Source organism: Centropristis striata, chromosome 24 (genome assembly GCF_030273125.1).
Source record: "Centropristis striata isolate RG_2023a ecotype Rhode Island chromosome 24, C.striata_1.0, whole genome shotgun sequence".
NCBI classification, from domain to species: domain Eukaryota; kingdom Metazoa; phylum Chordata; class Actinopteri; order Perciformes; family Serranidae; genus Centropristis; species Centropristis striata.
Genome location: NC_081540.1, coordinates 9,245,558 through 9,266,861, shown reverse-complemented (window position 1 = coordinate 9,266,861; position 21,304 = coordinate 9,245,558). Strand labels below are relative to the sequence as shown.

The 21,304-nt window shown below is 35.3% G+C and overlaps 1 protein-coding gene across 1 annotated transcript; it reads left to right on the top strand.

Moving 5' to 3' along the window:
• Positions 1 to 185: 185 nt before the first annotated feature.
• On the top strand, positions 186 to 21,137 carry pwp2h (PWP2 small subunit processome component). Its single transcript, XM_059327976.1, has 21 exons — positions 186 to 337; positions 634 to 746; positions 1,502 to 1,596; positions 1,860 to 1,959; positions 2,914 to 3,057; positions 4,468 to 4,603; positions 5,907 to 6,157; positions 7,668 to 7,811; positions 8,969 to 9,039; positions 9,119 to 9,255; positions 11,064 to 11,212; positions 11,329 to 11,476; positions 12,368 to 12,518; positions 13,787 to 13,967; positions 14,054 to 14,201; positions 14,901 to 15,009; positions 15,725 to 15,790; positions 16,802 to 17,020; positions 17,440 to 17,590; positions 19,907 to 19,981; positions 20,848 to 21,137. Exons 1-21 carry the CDS (start codon positions 320 to 322, stop codon positions 20,996 to 20,998), a joined length of 2,757 nt encoding a protein of 918 aa, XP_059183959.1. The 5' UTR covers positions 186 to 319; the 3' UTR covers positions 20,999 to 21,137.
• The last annotated feature ends 167 nt before the right edge of the window (positions 21,138 to 21,304 follow it).

The window sequence follows — 21,304 nt, the reverse complement described above, 5'->3', positions numbered from 1 at the left end:
TAATATATAATCAATTTATATATATTATATCAATAATATATTCTTATTATAGATTTGGAAAGGCTCTTAAAATATATTTTTTAATGCACTAGAATTATAAAAAAATATTTTACACAGTTTCCCCTCCGGCCGCTAGAGGGCGCAGTGATTTAAATTGAACTCGCCTCCACCCGGATGTGTCAAGTGTCAACAAAATGCAAACACGTGTGAGGAAGAAGCATGTGGAATACTAGCGAGATATTTACAATTTTCACAGAGATATAAACTTTTATTTTATTGTAGATAAGTGCGTAAAGTGTGAGGGATATTAAACGGTAAAATGAAGTTCGCCTACAGGGTAAGTACACCTGTGTTAGTGCTGCTTTAACGTTAGAGAACGTCACACCAAACCTCATTCAAAAATCACTACATTTGTTCTACAATTTCATGTGATTTAAAGACAAAACTTGTGCAGCATATTTATAACTTTTCATAGTGTAAGCTGTTGGCACTCACAGATAAATTCGGCTGCATTTATTGTTACAATTGTTTCGTTTTTATAGTGGCTCTCATATAAAGGTATTAATAAGTTTTCTCCCGACACGCAAACAGGCTTATTGATTATTTCAAAATAAAACAATGTCTTTGTTATAGTTTACCAATCTGCTCGGAGCCGTTTATCGCCAGGGGAATTTGAGTTTCTCAAAAGATGGTAACGCTGTGATCAGTCCGGTTGGAAACAGAGTTTCTATCTTCGACCTGAAAAAGTAAGTTATTATTAATATTTTTTCATATTTGGGTGTTTTTGGATCTGTTTTATAGACAGCTGGGTGTGTGCAGAAGCCTTGTCTCTCTTGCAAGTGTAGTTGCAAGAGAGAAAAATGTAAATAATGCATGAAAATATGAAAAATAAATCACATTCTGGTGTTAACTCAAGTACTGTACTTAAGTATAATTTTGAGGTACTTGTACTTTACTCGAGTATTTCCATTTTATGTAATTTTATACTTCTACTCCACTACATTTTTAGACAAAAATTGTACTTTTTACTCCACTACATTTAGCTGACAGCTTTAGTTACTTTTCAGGTCGAGATTTAACATAAAAATAACACGATCAATTTAAAGTAATTAGACTTTTTTATTTTATTTTATTAAATCTTATAACAATATATTACATAATTAAATGAGCCTTGTCTTTACAAAATTAAAACACAGCTTACATAAAAGCATCAATACAAATAATGTAATAATAATTTTAAAATATATAAAACAATCTGAGTGGGTCGATTCTGTATAACGACTACTTTTACTTTTGATACTTTAACTACATTTTGATGCTGATACTTTTGTACTTTTACTTCAGTAAGTTTTGAATGCAGAACTTTTACTTGTAGTGGAGTCATTTCACAGTGTGGTATTAGTACTTTTACTTAAGTAAGAGATCTGAATACTTTTTCCACCACTGGTGACATCATGTAAAAACCAAACCAAAGGCTGATTGATTCTTTTCTGTCTTGCAGCAACACATCTGAGACGTTACCTTTCTCCACTACAAAAAACATATCATGTATTGGTGTTTCTCCTGACGGGAACTTAGCAATCGTGGTAGATGAAGGTAAAATAAAAGCTTTTCTTTCTTGATTATTTGTAATTTCAAGCAGGAGTTTGTTTGGTTTGTAAAACATCTCAGTACTGTGCAATATATTTATTTTAAATGCAATAACTCCCATTATGTCCCTGTAAATATCCCAACCTGCGTCTCCCCCTTCTTCTTCTTGTGCTTTTTAATAGGTTTTCTGTGCAATGACAAATAAAACTATTCTATTATATTCTAACAACAGAAATTTCAACATGTCTCTGTGTTTGTGTTGCACACAGATGGAGCAGCTGTGTTGGTCAGTCTCATCACCAGAGCCATTCTTCATCATTTCCACTTTCACAAACCTGTCAGCAGCATCCGCTTCTCACCTGATGGCAGGTAAAGATGAACTTAACTACTGAATTGTTAAAAATATACAGTTTCCCAGTGTATCAATCCCTAACCCCAAAAATATTTTTTATACCATCACATATGACAAAGAAAAGCAGCAAATCCTCCTTTTTATCTTTTTATCTGTCACATTTCAGTCACCATGGATTCGAGTATTCCATGTATTTTTTGTAGTATTCTTAATGTCATAATTCACTAAAAAAATGTACACAAGTTGATTTTAGAAAAAAAAAAAATCAATATATACAGCATTTTTGGAACAGGTAAAAAAATACACATTATACATCATAACCTTTACTTACAGCCTATGTGTAAACGGACTGTAGTTTTGTGTGTTGGTTTATGTTAGTTTGATTGTTTTTGTTTTTGTTTTTGTTTTTTCCTTCACGGATGATGGTTTGCAGCCGAGTCATTCATGGCTTCCCAGTTGCGTTTAGGAGTGCAGAATTTTTTTAAATTTAAATTTTTTTTTTTTTTTTTTTTACAGGATCTGGTTATTGCAAAGGGTTATTTTTTATACATATGGAGTAAAGTGATTTTGATGAAATATCATGTTTTTAGGCATCACTCGTGATTCATCCAAGAACTGTTGGAAATGTAAAAACATGACGATAATTTCTGTCATGATAACTTTTGTGTGATTCCGATGGTTAATAAACAAGCAATCGTTTATTAGCAGATCAAGTTGTTTTACCTCTACAAACAAAAAAAATGGTTTAATTGGGGAAAAAACTGTATGAATTTTTCAACACTGTTATAAATTCATGTTGATATCAGATATATGAGGAATAGGTACAACAATTTCCCAAATTTGGGAATATAAAGTTCTTATCTGATTTAAAACTTATTGGTTAATTCATTGTCATTTTACTAGAACTCTTTTGTGGGACAGGAACCTCAAGGTAAATCATGCTGAGCTTTGATGTTTTTGTTCCCTCTCAGGAAGTTCGTTGTTACGAAGGATAACGTGGCTCTGATGTACCACGCTCCTGGAAAGCAGCGAGAGTTTAACGCCTTCGTGTTGGACAAGAGCTACTACGGCCCCTACGATGAAACCACCTGCATCGACTGGACCGACGACTCCAAGTGAGTCACAGTTTGTTCACTGTCAGAGTGTTCAAAAAGCCAGAGAAATCATCTTCTGGGATTGCCCTTAATTGGAAAAACTTTTGGGAGAATGTGAAGCAACAAAGATGTGAGATTTTGAATTTAAATAGACCAATTGGACCACAGCAACTCATTTTGGGTACTGTATCATTAACAGATTTAGTGAAAAATAGTGTGTTTATGTAGCCTGGCTAACACCAGACTAATCTCAAATGAGATCTAGTCTGGAAACCAGCCATTCATTTCTCCGTAGAGGAGGTGTGGTTTACGATCCTCCGGAGCCGTTTATTGGGCGCTTAGAATGTCTATCAAAGCGTCTGTAGGTAGCTATTAGCCAATCAGATCAGTTATAGCAGATGACGTAGTAGAGCTACAGAAATGGATGTTTGTTGTGTGTGTGTCTGTGAGAGAGTGTTGCTTGCTGCTTTGCTCCTCCAGTTCTCGCTTTCTGCAAGATTATTTATTTTCACGCTTTATTCCCCCTCATGTCATTCAGCCACACACATCCACTGATTTTATGGGCAATAAACAAGCTGCTGCAGGTCTCTAGGGGCTCCGCTGTCCCCCGGCTCGTAGCGAGATCACCGGCGTTGCGGTAGCGCCGGTGATTAGCGGCGCTAATAGCCCCGCTACCGTAATGCTGGTGATCTCGCTACGAGCCGGGGGACAGCGGAGCCGCCGAGAGACCTCTCGCCTTTCGCTCTAAACTATTTAAAACACCATCTACAACTAAAGAGAGTTTCGCGTCTGCTGCAGCCATGTTGGATCCGTAAGAAAACTACAAAGCTTCCGTCTGCCGGGTAGTACGCGTCATCGTCTTGCCGTCCCTCCCTGCTCTGTGATTGGATCCCTAAAACAGGGCTAAGAAACCTCTCTGGTTGCCAGACCGCCTGGAGGTTCGAAGTGAAATTCGAGCGCGCAAGGCAGTATGGGTATACCCAGGCTAGTGTTTATGCTCAGGGTTCTTTTATTAATTGCACATAAAATAATCACAGTAAATTGGCACACATAACTGCCAACCTTCGACTTCAGACGGACTTGTATCTTGAAAAATGGTCACGTGTTATAATGTATTTGGAAAGGTGAGAATACTGTCTCTGTTCAACTGGGCTAGATGGTGTTTTTATTTTTTCTATTATTTTTATTTTTTATTCTTATTATTATTATTGTTATTGTGTTTTTAATTATTACTATTGCAAATTAGATCTACAAAGAATATTCCTTCATCTCTTTGCTTTGCTTTGTCAGTTTGATACCAATATGAGTATTGATACTTGCCATAATGTGTGAGACTCTGTCAAGGAACTTGTTCTAATAAATGTTAAAATAAAAAAAATAAAAAAAGCCTGAGAATTATTAGTGAATCATGGTTGTGATATTTCTCTGCAGGTGTTTTGTGGTGGGCAGCAAAGACATGTCGACGTGGGTGTTTGGTGCGGAGCGCTGGGCCAACCTCATCTACTACTCACTGGGGGGACACAAGGACCTCATCGTGGGATGTTTCTTTGAGAAGGACAGCCTGGATGTGAGTTTATTACTGCTGACATGACTTTATTTAGGCTGAAGGGACAAATGTAGTAGAGGTGTGAATCAGCAGAGGTCCCATGATGCGATTTTATCCTGATACTACGATATTATTGCGATATTATTGCGATTTTAAGCATTTTGCGATAAGGTGAGCATTGCGATACAATATATTGCGATTTAACTGTTAAACTGCATTTTGTGTCCACAAAATTAAATTCAATCAAGAATTGTTTTGCCAATAAGAGAGAATTCTCAGTCTATTCATCTCACTTCAGTCTTTTTATTCTCCACAATGGGAGTCAATTTGTGGGAAGCCAGAGAACCTATTTTCATTGAGATAGCATGACGTCAGAGTAGGCCTGGGCGGATTATATGATCGCGATTAGTGATCGATATAAATTTCAGGTCAATTACGGTGATCAGCTGTGAGAATATTTTACTCGTTTAAAGATTTCGGAAATGTGCAGCAGCCAATCAGAGTCCACCTTTTCCTGCTTCACTGCTGTTTGTAAGTTGCCGGAGAAGTAAACAGACCGAATGTGGAGCTAAATGCGGAGCTGAGGGCAGCGAAAAAGATGTCAGCCATCACTTGGAGCAATAAACCGGGGAGGAACAGGTGAATGTTGGGAAAGAGCAAAATAAATTATAATCTATCCGCCGCTGTATCGAGAAAAAAACTAACATTCACAGCACGGTAATTCGCACACAGGTATGGTGCATTCAATAGCGTAGGAACACTTACAGAAAAACAAGTTATTACTGAATGGACCTTAGTTAAATAAACAAGTTAACAAAACACTAACAGTGGGCTTTCTAACAACAACAAATCTGTTTGATCATTTGAAGAAGTACTACACAAGTGATTATGCAGAAAGCGAGCAGAGTCTGCACACACTGCCACTGCTGCCAGCACATGTAACAGTAGCAGTTCAGCCACTACTAGTGGAACTTATCTCTAGTTTCTTCAGTTTTCAGCACAAATACTTTAAAACTGGCAGTTTAAACTTTGCAGGGTTATTTCTACAACTTCCTGACACCATATCCTGCTTAAATATTCCTTCATATCTCCAGTATATTCATTAAAGTGAGACCGATACGGCCTTCAGAAAAAAAATCGAAAACAGCGAAAGTTCTGACGGATGGAGCATTAAATATCGATATTTGGCGGCCATGAATTGATACAATATTGCCACGCAAAATATCACGATACTATGCTGTATTGTTTTTTTCCCCTACCTCTAATCTGTAGTTTGGCTAGAAAATTTCAGACAAAATCTCAATTGTTATTTTAATGTTGTCAGCTGTACACGGTGAGCCAGGACGGGACGCTGTGTGTCTGGGAGAGCGACACCGAGCTGGACGGCCTCGTCTTGAAGAAGATCCAGGACAAAGCCAAGCTCCCGAGGCGAGGGGAGGCGCAGGAGGAGGAGGAGGAGGAGGAGTTTGAGGAGGAGAGGATGGAGGCACAGGAGGGAGAGGTCATCAGAGGGAAAGCTGATCTTCCCAAAGAGAAGGAGAAGACTAAAAACGTCCGATACAAGCAGAGGAGCAAGTAAGACACATCCCACTTCTCTTTATTTCTTAATAAGTCATGGATTGCCATTAGAAAATATATTATTAATTAAATTAATACATGAATAAATAAATGTGCCTATGAAATAAATACGTATAAAATAAACCCTGAAATATATAAATTCTAATTTAAATATTTAAATACTGAACTCATTATAATTTAATTTAATTAATAAATAAAGAGAAAAAAATTTGATATTAGGGAAAAAAGTTCCCTAAAATAAATAAATGAATGTATAATTATTAAGTAAATATAAAATAAATCCTGAAATAAGTAAATTTAAATTTAAATATTTAAATAGTGAACTCATTATAATTTAATAAATTAATAAATAAAGAGAAAAAATGTGAAATTAGGAAAAAAAGTTCCCTAAAATAAATAAATGAATGTGTAATTATGAAATAAATACAAATAAATATAAAATAAATCCTGAAATTAATACATTTAAATTTAAATAGTTAAATACTCAAGTCATTGTAATTTGATAAATTAATAAATGAAGAGAAAAAAAAGTTGTGTAATGTGTAATTATGAAATAAATACAAATCAAATCAAATAAACCGTGAAACAAATAAGAAAACATCAATAAATATAAATATATAAATGACTCCATATAGTTCAATAATAAAATAAATACAGTGAAATAAATGTGGTATTAGGAAATAAAAGTCCCTTAAAATAAATAATGTATAATCATGAAATAAAAGTTATGTGATAAATATAATGAGTCGGTTGAAAAATGTAATTTTCAAAAAACATTTAGTTATTTATTAAATGATGTTGACTCATTTCTATTTACATTTATTTCTATATTTATTGCCTATTTTTTCTAATTCATTTTATAGCCATTTTATGTATTTATTCATTTAATATGGAATTTAATAGTATTCAATGCACAGTAGACAAAGACATTTAAAAAATCTTTTAAATAACCTATTACTATTTCAATAACCTATTATAATTCTTGTTTCATTGCTATTTTGTGCCTTTGTTTTGTTTTTCTAGTTTCTTTCTCTGTATAATTCTATGTTCCTTGTTCTTTTTTTTATTTTTATGTTATATTAGGGAATCCCACTATTCAAGCCCCATGAGGGTTTTTTGGGTTTTCCTGGCATGTCTTTATTTTATTTCAATATGTATTATTGTTGTTATTATTTTGTTATTTTCTTTCTTTGAAAACTGTGCCAAATAAATCAAATCAAATCAAATCAAGTCCCAGAAGTTCCCCAGTCCCAGAAGTCCTTCCAAAAACCACTGTAATGTTCGTCCCTTGACACTTCGAGTGGCAATCATCCCGATCTCCATTAGGCTTTTGGCTCTTGACAATATGCAGGTTATTTGTCCTCTAAAACTATAATAGCAGTATCAGCATTTGTAATGTAAAACTGCATAATACTGTCGCTTAGAACTCTTGGTGTCTCAATATGTCCGAGTACTCAGAACTGCTAACAGCAACTTCCTGTCTCTCTTTCTGCTTCTGCTCCTGTAGACACTTCTTCAACAAGGAGGGGGATTTTAATAACCTGACAGCTGCCACCTACCACAAGCCCACCCACATCCTGGTCACAGGTTTCGCCTCCGGAGTCTTCCACCTGCACGAACTTCCAGAGTTTAACCTCATCCACTCCCTCAGGTGAGAGATCAGCTCTGTTTGTGTTCATCAGGGTTCGTACGGGTGCTTGAAATCCTTGAAAATGCTTAAAAAGTGCTTTGATTTTAGATAAAGTGCTTGAAAATGCTTGAAATTCTTACTGTATTTCTCTTGCAATCTGACTGTAGATAATCACATGTTCAATGAAAAAAATACTAAATAGAATATTTAGTAAACTGTACTTTTGGTTGTTAAAAGCGCAAAACCATCGCTGTTGGGATGGTTGAGTGAAATTACCTCTTTTAGCATGTAAGTACTCATCTTAAACATGCAACTTAAACTGTTGTAAGGTCCTGGAAAAGCTTGTAAATGGACCTTGAAAGTGCTTGAAAAGTGCTTGAATTTGACCACTGAAAAAGTGTATGAACCCTGGTTTATCATCCCTCTGAAGTGGATCTGGTTAGTGTAAACAGTTTAATAGTTGAATATGGAGTTGGGGGACAAAATCGATACAGCATAGTATTGCGATATTTTGCATGGCAATATTATATCGATTCATGGCCGCCAAGGATAGATGATTAGCAATCTGTGAGAATTTTTGCCATTTTTTGTTGTTTGTGGAGACTGTAATTTTAGGAATATTCTGGATCGATCTATCTATCTATCTATCTATCTATCTATCTATCTATCTATCTATCTATCTATCTATCTATCTATCTATCTATCTATCTATCTATCTATCTATCTATCTATCATTGTGGAGAAATAAAAAGACTGAAGTGAGATGAATAGACTGAGAATTTTCTCTTATTTAATAATCACACCATATCACAAAATGCTTAAAATCGCAGTGATATCGTGGGGCCTCTACTGATTCACACCTCTAGTAGAATACAGGGCTTTTAATGAAATATCACTTTATTAAGCTTAAATTTTATTATTTTTCTAGTTTGAAATGTTCGTCACACATGATTTGTTCAAGAACTATTGGAGTTATTTCTGTCTTTTTAAAGTTTCTGGCTATTATAAATGATTAATGAGGATTTAAAATGAAAGAAAACATGGCTTTCCAACCTCTCAGTGGGGTTCAGAACGTTCAGTGAATTGATCAACATGCTGAAGTGGAAATTTAGGAGACAAAAGTGAAAAGGACTTTAGCTTTGCACAGTATTGACTGTTAATTTGAATTCCTCTTCCAGTATTGCAGACCAGAGAATCGCCTCCGTGGCTATAAACAGCTCTGGAGACTGGATCGGCTTCGGCTGCTCAGGTAACAAGTCTTTCCTCCTGGATTCTGTTTCTATTAGATATTCTTTAATCAAAAATGAAACATGTAAGTGTTGTTTCAGGGATGGGCCAGCTGCTGGTGTGGGAGTGGCAGAGCGAGTCCTACGTCTTCAAGCAGCAGGGACACTTCAACAACATGGCGTCGCTGGCTTACTCTCCAGACGGACAGTACATCGTGACGGGAGGAGACGACGGCAAGGTGAGAGTCACTAGTTTCACCATTTATATGTGATATTATTGCAGGTTTCCACTATATTCATTCAACAGTCTTCTGCTCTCTCGCCGCGGGGACGATTGAATGGAAAACCGCCGTCAAACACTTGAGATGTCATAACAACCGCAAGAGTGCAAGAACAATGTATCAGGGTTCATACGGGTGCTTGAAATCCTTAAAAATGCTTGAATTTGAATGTTAACACACGCTATGTTAACAGGCACACGCTGTATGTTTTGCTCTTTATTTCTCACTAACGAACGTCTGAACATGAAAGGAAAGGTCTCGCTTCGTTATTTTTAGTCAAGAAGTATTTTATGTTGCATTATAATGCCGTAAATCATTAAAAAAGGGGGAAAAATTACAAAAGTTTATTTTTTTTATCATTTATTTCACAAAAATTAGAACAAAATAGAATCTTTGTGTGTAACATTTTTTCCAAGTATTATCAATATTAGAAAAAAATATTAATTTCATGTTTTTTGTAGGATCTGGTCAGTGCAAACTGTTTATTCTGCAATTTTAAATTAAAATTGATTTCAGCAAAAAATAAAGCATTTTTGACTAAATATCCTTATTTAAAACTTGGATTTTTCCTGCTTGAATTTGAATGTTGTGTTTTCAAGGTTTAAAAAGTGCTTGGATTTTGGATAAAGTGCTTGTAAATGCTTGAAATTCTTACTGTATTTCTCTTGCAATATGACTACATCATCTATAGACTATAGATCAGGGATGGGCAATTTGAGGCCTGGGGGCCACATACAGCCTGCACCCTGACTTGAAGTGGCCCTCAGTACAACTACATGCATTTGAGCATGAAATCTTCAAAGTGCAGTGTAAAAATGCACAAAATTACTTCTTGCATTAATGTTGGTCTGCTGTTCTTGCACAGAAAAAAAAGAAATCACAGTCAGTGGTTATTTTTCATTTGCTTCAAACCTTTTGTATTCCTATTTATACTGTTATTCATGCATTTGAGCATGAAATATGTTAAGTTACTGCACTGTAAACATATTTAAAATTGCAGTTTCATCATATCTGGTTAAGGGACGGTCCTATTTGTGGCCCTGTAGTAGTGTAGATGAAAAATTGTGGCCCCCTCCAGCAATTTAGTTGCCCATCCCTGATATAATATAATTTCAGAGGCTAAGAAATACAAATTGAAACCCACTAAAGTAATAATAACAGAAAATGTGTGAACAGAGACAGAAAACAGAGAACACCAACTTATTCAAATCTTATGACAGATGTTATGAGACACTTAGAGCTGGAGAAAATCAGATTCTTACTGAAAAATCAGGAGGGAAAGTTCTATAGAATTTGGCAGCAGTTTATTGATCATTTTAACCACAACACATAGTCTGGCACGTTTTAGAAGTGCTCTTAACCCCCACTAGAAGGAAAGAACTTTTACCCTTTTTTTTTTATTTTTAATTTACTTTGTATTTTATTTATTTAATTTTTAATTTCTGTCGGGTTTTTTTTGTTTATTTTCCAGAACGTATATATGTCTGGGTAAATTAATATATATAAGTACAATCTTGTTTCTCAAAGTAATCCCCTTTATCTGTTTTTTTCATACTGAGATATATTAGGTAATATCATTTAAACGACACTGTACGTGTAAATGTGTATCGTGGATGTGTGACTGTTATGTTTTATGTTCAAAATGAGAAAATTGATAAAGAGAGTTGAGAAAAAAAAAGAAAACAGAGAACAAAAACAGAAACAGAAAAGACAGATGTCATGCGGTGAGACTCAGCGCTGAAAGTCTGGTCTTGTCGTCCCTCCAGGTCAAAGTGTGGAACACCAACAGCGGCCTCTGCTTCGTCACCTTCACGGAGCACACCAGCAGCATCACCAACGTCACCTTCACCTCCAGCGGCTTCGTCATCGTCAGCGCTTCTCTGGACGGGACGGTCAGAGCGTTCGACCTGCACAGGTGACTCCCCGTCAAGCTGGTTCACTTCCAAAACCTGATGCAGAAGGAGACTGGAACACAGATGTCTTTGAGTCTGACTTCTAAATCTATTGGTGTACGTTTATTTCTGACTACAGGTACAGGAACTTCAGGACGTTCACGTCTCCTCGGCCGGCGCAGTTCTCCTCCCTGGCAGTAGATGTCAGCGGGGAGCTGGTGAGCGCAGGAGCCCAGGACTCCTTTGAGATCTTCCTGTGGTCCATGCAGACAGGCAGACTGCTGGAGGTAACAATCACACACTGTGTATTAATATTGATTGATTGATTGATTGATTGATTGATTGATTGATTGATTGATTGATTGATTGAGAATTTATTTGAACAGAAAATAAAAGATGAACATTTAAAAACAAACGAACAACAATAAATACAAGACAACAACACAAAATGAAACAACAACAAGACAACACTTATTTGCCTTCAAAAGGAGTGGGAAGAAGCCAAAGCTTATTAAATCCCACCCCTTCTCCCTATGTTAATTTACAATATTCAGTTATATAACAACAATAATATTTATATATATGTATGTATAACACATAGTAATGTAGTTTATAAACTCATTATTACCATTATTAACACACATAACTTGTTATTAACTTACCGTCTTAACTTAACTTAATCCATATTGTATCTCATGGCTGTAGGGAGAACTCAAAAATACACAGTTATAATGCCATAAATCATTAAAAAAGGGGAAAACATTTGAAAAAGTTTAGTTTTTTTTATCATTTATTTGACAAAAATTAGAACAAAATGGAATCTTTGTGTCTAACATTTTTCCAAGTATTATCAATATTAGAAAAAAATATTACCGGTAATTATTTTTTTGTAGGATCTGGTCAGTGCAAACTGTTTATTTTTTGCTGAAATCTATTTTATTTTAAAATTGCAGAATAAAGCATTTTCGACTCAGATTTTTCCTGACAGAAGCATTCGAAATACATGATTTGTTCCAGGACAGTTGTTTGTTTTTTTTTTCATTAAAAAAATATTAATATTGTATTGAATTAATATTATATATTACTAATATAAAGCTGCTGGTTGGTTGTATGGTTCTGAGTTTAAAAATGTTGATTTTGAAATGGACTGTACCTGCCTCCTCCCTGTGGCTGATCAGGTCCTCGGGGGTCACGAGGGTCCCGTCAGCTGCCTGTGTTTCAGTCCGGTCCAGTCCATCCTGGCCAGCGCCTCGTGGGACAGAACCGTGCGGCTGTGGGACATGTTGGACAGCTGGCAGGTCAAAGAGACGCTCCCCCTCACCTCCGATGGTAAATACAGTTACAGTGTCTTTTTTTACGCAGCCACTAGGGGGCGACACATTTGGAAAAAAAATAATTCTGGAGGATCCAGGGTAGAGGTGGGGGAAAATATTGATACGGTATAATATTGCGATATTTTGCGTGGCAATGTTATAGTGATTAATGGCTGCCAAGTATCGATATTTAGCGCTTCGGTGCCATCATGATTTTCCACCGCTTTTGTTTTTTTCTGGAAGCCGTAGCTTCCGTAGTTTTAGGAATATACTGGAGATACTGGTATGATATGAAACTAGAAGATCTAAGGAATCTATAGTCAGGATATTGTGTCGGGAAGTTGTCAAAATAACGCTTCAAAGTTAGGCTTCTTTTAAGTTTCATTCAGAAAAAGTAAAGCTTAAAGTTGAGGAAAGTTTGATAAAATGCTGCAGTTGTTGTCGTCCATACATGTTTGATATCAGTTCAGTTCAGTTTGACTGAATACTTTGTTGGTCAGTCTGTGGGTTTGACTCTCATTGTGGAGAAATAAAAAGACGGAAGTGAGATGACTAGACTGAGAATTTTCTCTTATTTGACAAAACAATTCTTGATTGAATTTAATTTTGTGGACACAAAATGCAGTTAAACAGTTAAATCTCAATATATTGTATCGCAATAATCAACATATCACAAAATGCTTAAAATCGCAATAATATCGTATCATGACTCAAGTCATGATACGATACATGGATTAGGGTTGTCACGATACTAAAATGTTCAACTCGATACCGATACTCAGGAAAATATTCGATACTCAATGCCATTTTCGAAACCACAAGGATAAAAACAAAGACCCCAAAATTTAACAGAAATATTTTTATCAACAAGAAAAATGCAACATGTAAAAATGAACAGAACCACAGGTTAAATATTTATAATAAAAAAACAGTTGTGCAAAAAGAAACTGCAACTATGATAACAAGCTTCAGGTCTGAGGGAGTGAAAAAAATAAATATAAACAATAACAATTAGAACAATATTTTTAAGGTTGTATGCTGTGCACGGGGGGTATCGGTACTTTTGAAAATGAAAGTATCCGGATACAACGTTTTAGTATCGATACTTTTTTGAGTATCGATACTTTTGACAACCCTAATCAGGATAAAATCGAATTGTGGGGCCTCTGCTGATTCACACCTCTAATCCAGGGACTAATATATATGGATCTAGTTCAGCTGTACAGAGTTTGTAAAAAGTTTGAAGTTTGGGAAATGCCTATTTTAACCAGCTTTTTTCTTTAGGTTTGTCAGTGACTTACCGGCCTGATGGTCAGGAGTTGGCTGTGGCCACTCTGAACGGGGAAATCTCTTTCTGGAACCCACAAACAGCCACACAGACCGGCTCCGTGGCCGGGCGCCACGACCTGGAGACGGGCCGCAAAGACACGGATAAAATCACAGCCAAGCAGTCGGCAAAGGGAAAGTGAGTGAGAGATTATTTTCTCGCTCCAAACCACAGAGAGAACTCCTGTTTTGTGGAATTTCTGATTGTGCTCTCTCTGCGTCCAGGTCCTTCACGTCGCTCTGCTACTCTGCAGACGGGGAGTCCATGTTGGCCGGCGGCCAATCCAAGTTCGTCTGCATCTATAATGTGAAGGAGCAGATGCTCATGAAGAAGTTTGAGATCTCCTGCAACCTGTCGTTTGATGCCATGGAGGTACAGCCCCGCCCTTTTTATCACAGCTTCTAGAGCAGGGGTGGGCAATTCATTTTCCCAAGGGGCCGCATGAGATACTGAGAGGGTTGTAGAGGGCCGGACCAAAACTCTGATCTAAATTCTGCTCAACATTAATTTCATCGTAAAAAAATACAGTAGATTATCTGGTTTTAAGCTGCTACTGGTAAGAATACGTAAGAACACTATATGTGAAATAAGTCAAATGTAACAGTAAAAAAATAGTAAAACCTCCAAACATTATCTCACTTTTCCATTTATTTTAAACACAACATATATTCAAACCACAAAAACAATATAGAGCATGTATGTTATGCAGTAAACCAGCAGTTTATTTACTTTATGCAAAAAGCAATAACTGTTTTTTTCACAAGGTAAGTGCGCATTTCTGTGCAGGTGCTCATGCATGCACAGACATTTGAAATTGCCTTCCAAATAAAAGCACTGCAGTTGTATTGAGTTCTAATTTCCGCGTAACCAGACAATCACATTACAAACTTCGATTTAGTGAGAGGGACGTGCAAGTGTAGACAACTATATATACAGATATAAATATAGTGAAACAACCTTTAATTTGAGGTTTGATGTTTCATGGGAAGCTATCAGGATTCAGCCCAGTGATTAAAAACACGCTGATTTGATTTTTGAGCGTCACCAGTTGTCGTCCTGTGTTTCCTGCAGGAGTTTCTGGACCGACGGAAGATGACGGAGTTCGGCAGCCTGGCTCTGGTGGACGAGGGAGCCGGAGACGGAGACGGAGTCAACATCAGCCTCCCTGGAGTCAGGAAAGGTACTCTTAGTCCAGCTATTAATTAGTTATTAAGCTACTTAAAATTACTTAAGTGCTATTGGAGGATATTACAAGACTTTCTTTAACTTTTGTGACTTTTATCAAAATATTTCCTTTTTATCTTGGAAGTCAAGGTCAATACAGTTAATATTATTTTACAGCTGCATCTCAGTACATTAGAATATGATGGAAAAGTCAATTTCCAGTAGTTCAAGTCAAATAGCCCCAACCAAGTATTGAGTCATATAGATGGAGATACTTTTCAGAGGACAACATTTACAAATTAAACATACCTTTTAAAATTGGTCTTTTGTAATATTAAATATTTTGAGACACTGAATTTTAGGTCGTCATTAAATGGGAGCCATAAACATTATAATTAGAAGAAATTAAATAAATGACGACATGAAATGTTTCATTCTGTGTATAATGGATCTATATAATGTGTTATTTCTGCTTTTTGAATTGAATTACTACCTCACAGAGAGGCATGTGGACCCCATTACTTTATTTCACATAATAGATAAGAGGTGACATAATGTATTCACATTGGTGCAAAATACAAAAACTAAACACAAATGATCATCTAAAGTCACTTTTTTTCCTGCTTGATGACTGTATGTCATGTTCCTGTATTTCCTCACTTTTTCTTGACATTTGCAGCTTATTCTCTGAATTTCTTGTTTAATGTTTTTCTTTCTGTATATCTTTAAAGGTGATATGAGTTCTCGACACTTCAAGCCAGAGATCAGAGTGAGCTCCCTGCGCTTCTCCCCTACTGGTATGTCGCCATGATAAAGTCTTTTTTTGTTCATTTTTTAGTTGGATTAAAGTCTTGACTAAGGAGATATTTTTATATATATATTATATATAGGATATATTATTCCAAATGAAATTAAATGGCTTTTCTTATGGTTTGTTGAATTTGTTTACAATCGACCACATTAGGCCTATATTAGGCGTTCTGTATTTTTTCTATTTTATATATGTCATATACCACTTATATTTAAACATATTTATTCATTGATTTTCATGCAACAACCTATTTAACCTATTTTACATGCTAAAACATATTTTCTCCAATGTGCAAAATCTGTTAATATGCAAAGCACTCTTAGGAAAACAAACCAACACAAAAAATGTATATTAATAAAATAAAATAATAGATTTTTCAGCCTCTGTAGCAGATAGAAATTAAATTCAAAAGTATCTGAGAGCTTACAGCTGTTATATCTGAGCTCCCTCCGCTATAGTCGTCTTCCGCCATGATTTCAGTTCTGGAAAAGTCCCATGTTGCATTGCGACACTCCCACATGTATTCTCATTTTGTGTCTTTTTTTTTAGTCATTTTGTTTCTTTTTTTTTGTCATTTTGTTTCTTTTTTTGGTCATTTTGTGTCTTTTTTTTGCCATTTTGTTTCTTTTTTTTGGTCATTTTGTGTCTTTTTTTGGTCATTTTGTGTCTTTTTTTGGTCATTTTGTGACTTTTTGTGAACTTTTTTAGTCATTTTCTTTCTTTTTTGGTCATTTTGGGTCTTTTTTTGGTGAGGATTTCAAAGTTCTGGAAAAGTCCCATGTTGCATTGCGACACTCCCACATGTAATCTGGTGCATTTCATTGGCCGAGAGACCGAAAATAGTTAGAAAAAATCTACAAATACTACAAGACGACGTATCCGATTTCCCGGCTTTAATGGTAGAATAACACAACAGCGCCCCCAGTTTTAATGGTAGCAATGTGGTAATGCTTTCCCACCTTAAATGGGTTAATAAAGCTTCTTTCCTTTTTCTCAGGTCGCAGCTGGGCGGCCACCACCACCGAGGGCCTGCTGGTCTACTCCCTGGACGGCTCCCTGGTCTTCGACCCGTACGACCTGGACCTGGACGTGACTCCGGCCAGCATACGCAAGCAGCTGCGTCTCCAGGAGTGGGCGCCGGCCATCGTGCTCGCATTCAGGCTCAACGAGAACGCTCTGAAGCAGGAAGTGCTGGAAACGGTACCGCACAAGCAGAGTGAGTTTTATTTTATTCATCAGCTTTGAATCTGCGACCTCTAAAACAGACAAATGAGAAGGATTGTGGAACCTGATAATGTAATAAAGTGCATTTCCCAATAATGTAATACACTTTTTTTTACCAATTATGTAATGAAGTATAACATTAATGGGAGGTTATTACATTATCAGGTTAGCCTTCATTTTGCAAGTCCTGATAATGTATGAAATCTAAAGGTGCTTGGTTATACTTTATCACATTATTGGTAAAAGGTGTATTACATTATTGGGAAATGCACTTTATTACATTATCGGGAAGTTATTACATTATCAGGTTTTATTACATTTTCAATGGACTCAAGTGCAGATTTGTATTATATTATCGGGGTTATTACATTATCAGGTTCTACAAGGATTTTGTGTTTGTTTGTGTTCCAGTCCCGGTTGTTTGTGGCTCCCTACCGGACATTTACGTGGAGAAGCTGTTGGGCTTCGTGGCGGCCAGTTTGGAGAAGTCGGGTCACCTGCAGTTCTACATGACGTGGGCCCAGAGCCTGCTCATGCTGCACGGACAGAAGCTCAAGAACAGGTCTCCTCCACCCCCTTATTCATGCTCTTATGAGTTTATTCTGTCACATCACTGTCTCCTTATACCTGTAAGCAGCGGTGGAATGTAACTAAGTACATTTACTCAAGTACTGTACTTAACCCTTAATAGGGCACTCATTGAAATACTTGCAGATTCCAAATTTCAACCATAGAGAAGATTGGAGGATATTACATACAGCCAGAATATGTAAAAAAACATATGAAAATAATATTTTGAGAAAAAAGATTTATGAGATTTAAAGTGGTGAATCTGCAAGAAAAAAGTGGCTTTTTTCCCACTTTTTTCTCGTAAATCTGCGACTTTTTTCGCGCAGATTTGCCACTTTAAATCTCTTAAATCTGCGACTTTTTTTCTTGTAGATTTGCCACTTTAATCTAGTAAATTTGCAACTTTTTTCTCAAAATATTACCTGACGTTACCAAATATAGTTATTTGCCTGATAAAGGGTTAATAGAGTTTTGACGTACTTGTACTTTCATGAGTTTTTCCACATACAGTCATGGAAAAAAAAATTAGACCACCTAGATATTAGACACATAGATATAGAAGACAGACTATAAAAAAATAAGACATATACATTCTATATACATTCTATACATACATTTCTACTATTTGGCATTTATTATTAATATATATTTTTGGTGTTGGTTTGTTTTCCTAAGAGTGCTTTGCATATTAACAGATATTGCACATTGGAGAAAATATATTTTAGCATGTTAAATAGGTTAAATAGGTTGTTGCATGTAATATGAACATCAATGAATATATATATATTTAGATACATAAGATTTATGGTATATGACATCACTCATGGAAAAAATGATTAGACCACCCTTTTTCTTCAGTTTCTTGTTCATTTTAATGTCTGATACAACTAAAGGTACATTTGTTTGGACAAATATAATGATAACAATAAAAATAGCTCATAAGGGTTTAATTTAATTGTTATCGTTATATTTGTCCAAACAAATGTACCTTCAGTTGTACCAGGCATTAAATTGAACAAGAAATTGAAGAAAAGGGTGGTCTAATCATTTTTTCCATGACTGTATGTAACTTTATTCTTCTACTTCACTACATTTTGAGGCAAATATTTCACTTTTTACTCCACCACTTTTAGCTGACAGCTTTAGTTACTTTTCAGGTCGAGATTTAAAATAAAAGCATGATAAATGTAAAGTGATTTAATTAAACCTCATTACAGTATTTTAAGTAGTTAAAATGATCTTTACAAACTTAAAACACTGCTTAAATAAATAAATTTTCAGGTCAAGATTTAACGTAAAAACATGTTCAATTTTTTTTATTTTTAAAAAAGGTGCAAGCTTCCTTAATTTACATATTTTTTTGTAGTTTTTCATAACAAAATGTAAAAAATATTTCATGTTTGTTTTTTAAAATTTCACAGTCTTTGTACGAGTTTTACCAAATTACCATATAATGTAAATAATAAAATAATGAAGGGAATGAAATAGATATACACCAGGGATGGGCAATCAAAAAGAAAGAAGAGGAAAGTCATTTTCAAAAAATAAAAATAGACAAAGAAAAATATTGAAAGCATGTTTATATAAAAATATATTTAGAATATATAAAACAATCTGAGTGGGTTCATTGTGCATAACAAGTACTTTTACTTTTGATACTTTAAGTACATTTTGATGCTGATACTGTTGTACTTTTACTTCAGTAAGTTTTGAATGCAGGACTTTTACTTGTAGTGGAGTAATTCTCGGTACTTTTACTTAACACCCATGTAACAAACACTTTAAATATTCTAGAACAGGGTCTCAAACTCTAATTACCTGGGGGCCGCTGGAGGCAGTATCAAAAGGACCAAAATTACTAAAAAAAAAAAAGACACAAAATGACAGAAACTAAATTACTTAAAAAAGACACAAAAAAGACACACAAAATTACTTAAAAAAGACACAAAATGACCAAAAAAAGACAAAAAGTTACAAAAAAAAAGACAGAAAATGACAGAAAAAACTAAATTACTTAAAAAAGAAACAAAATTACTAAAAAAGACACAAAATCACTGAAAAAAACAAAATTACTTAAAAAAGACACAAAGAAGACAAAATTACTAAAAAAGACACAAAATTACTAAAAACAAACAAACATCATAAATATGTTCTGTGTGGTTCACTTGGTCTGTGATATATCCCCCATAACTTTCCTTTACGGATAACTGGGTGTGGGTTCTTATGGGTTAAGTAAGAGATCTGAATACTTTTTCCACCACTGCCTGTAAGTGACTAAACCTAATTATTATTTTTTTTTGGTTTCCAGGTCAGGAGCCATACTGCCCACGCTCCAGGCGCTGCAGAAGAGCATCCAGAGACACTTTGACGATCTGTCCAAACTGTAAGTTTCAACATTTGTGGCAACATCAACCCGTCTAACAATGATTTGTATATTTCAGGATCAGCATGGAGGAAGTGTTCAGGTCTTTTAAAAAAGAAAACACACTGTATAAATACACAAATAATATTCCTGCATTCTAAATGTTACTTAAGTTAAATTATAACTAAATAAAAAGTAATTATATAAGTTAAGATTCGATTTTTATTACTAATGCTTGAATGTAAAAACAGGATTTTAATGTGGTCTGTAGAGCTCATTTTAAACAACTTTATTGAACTGAAACTAATAATTATTTTCATTTAAATTCATCTGCTGATTATTTTCTCAACAAGTCAAGTGATTGTTTGGATTGTAAACACTGGAAATAGTGAGAAATACTGTCACAATTAACCTTTTCACCCAAAGTGACACCTTCACAAAACAGTCTAAACCTTTAAATAATAATAATATTAATACATTAAAATTATGCAAAGGAAAATCTGCTGATCTTTGCATTTGAGAAGCTGGAACCTTGAAATATTTTTGCATTCAAAACTACTTAATAACTCAAAATAGATCAGTTGAAATTGATTAAATAATTTTAAGTCAATTAACAGATTTATTAATTGTTTAAGCTTTACCTGTTTAAACTGTTTATTAACTGATTTATTTTAAGTATGTTGATTTTTTAGTGTTTGAGTAAATGTACTAAGTTGCATTCCAACACTGACTTAAGTGCAATTTTGTATTTTAATTTAACAAAAAGTTAATAATAATTCCACACATTTCCCAGTTCCTGCTCATTGAATGTCATATTATACTTTATATTCTAGTAGAAATAGCTCGAGGTAAATTCTGAAACCCGAATCTTTGTTTCCTCTGTGCAGGTGTGACTTCAACATGTATAACATTCGCTACGCGGAGGCTCTGTCCAAGCAGAGAGGCATGAAGAGAGCAGCGGAGGAGGAGGAGGAGGATGAAGAGCTGTCCGAAGAGATGAGCGTGGCGTCCTCGCAGGATGAAGAGTTGATGCTGTAGGCTGGAAGCTAATCCACCTCAACCAAAACCACAGCAGTTATCACTGCAAATAGAGAACAATATTGGACTGTAAAAGCGCATTTTTGTCTACTTCAGAATACATTTGTAAACCGTTTTTTAATAAAAACATGTAAATGTGCATGTTTTATGTTGTCTTTGGTCTGGTTTGCACACATGATATTTGTAATAGACTTCATCTCAGGACCCTGTTGACCTGGTGTGTTTTAATCCATCCATCCATTCTCGTACGCTTATCCGAGGCCGGGTCGCGGGGGCAGCAGGACATTCCAGGTGCCCCTCTCCCCA

Coding starts and splice junctions, on each gene's coding strand:
- pwp2h (XM_059327976.1), top strand. Junction 7,812..8,968: donor AACCTCATCCACTCCCTCAG/GTGAGAGATCAG, acceptor TTCCTCTTCCAG/TATTGCAGACCAGAGAATCG. Junction 9,256..11,063: donor CGGGAGGAGACGACGGCAAG/GTGAGAGTCACT, acceptor TCGTCCCTCCAG/GTCAAAGTGTGGAACACCAA.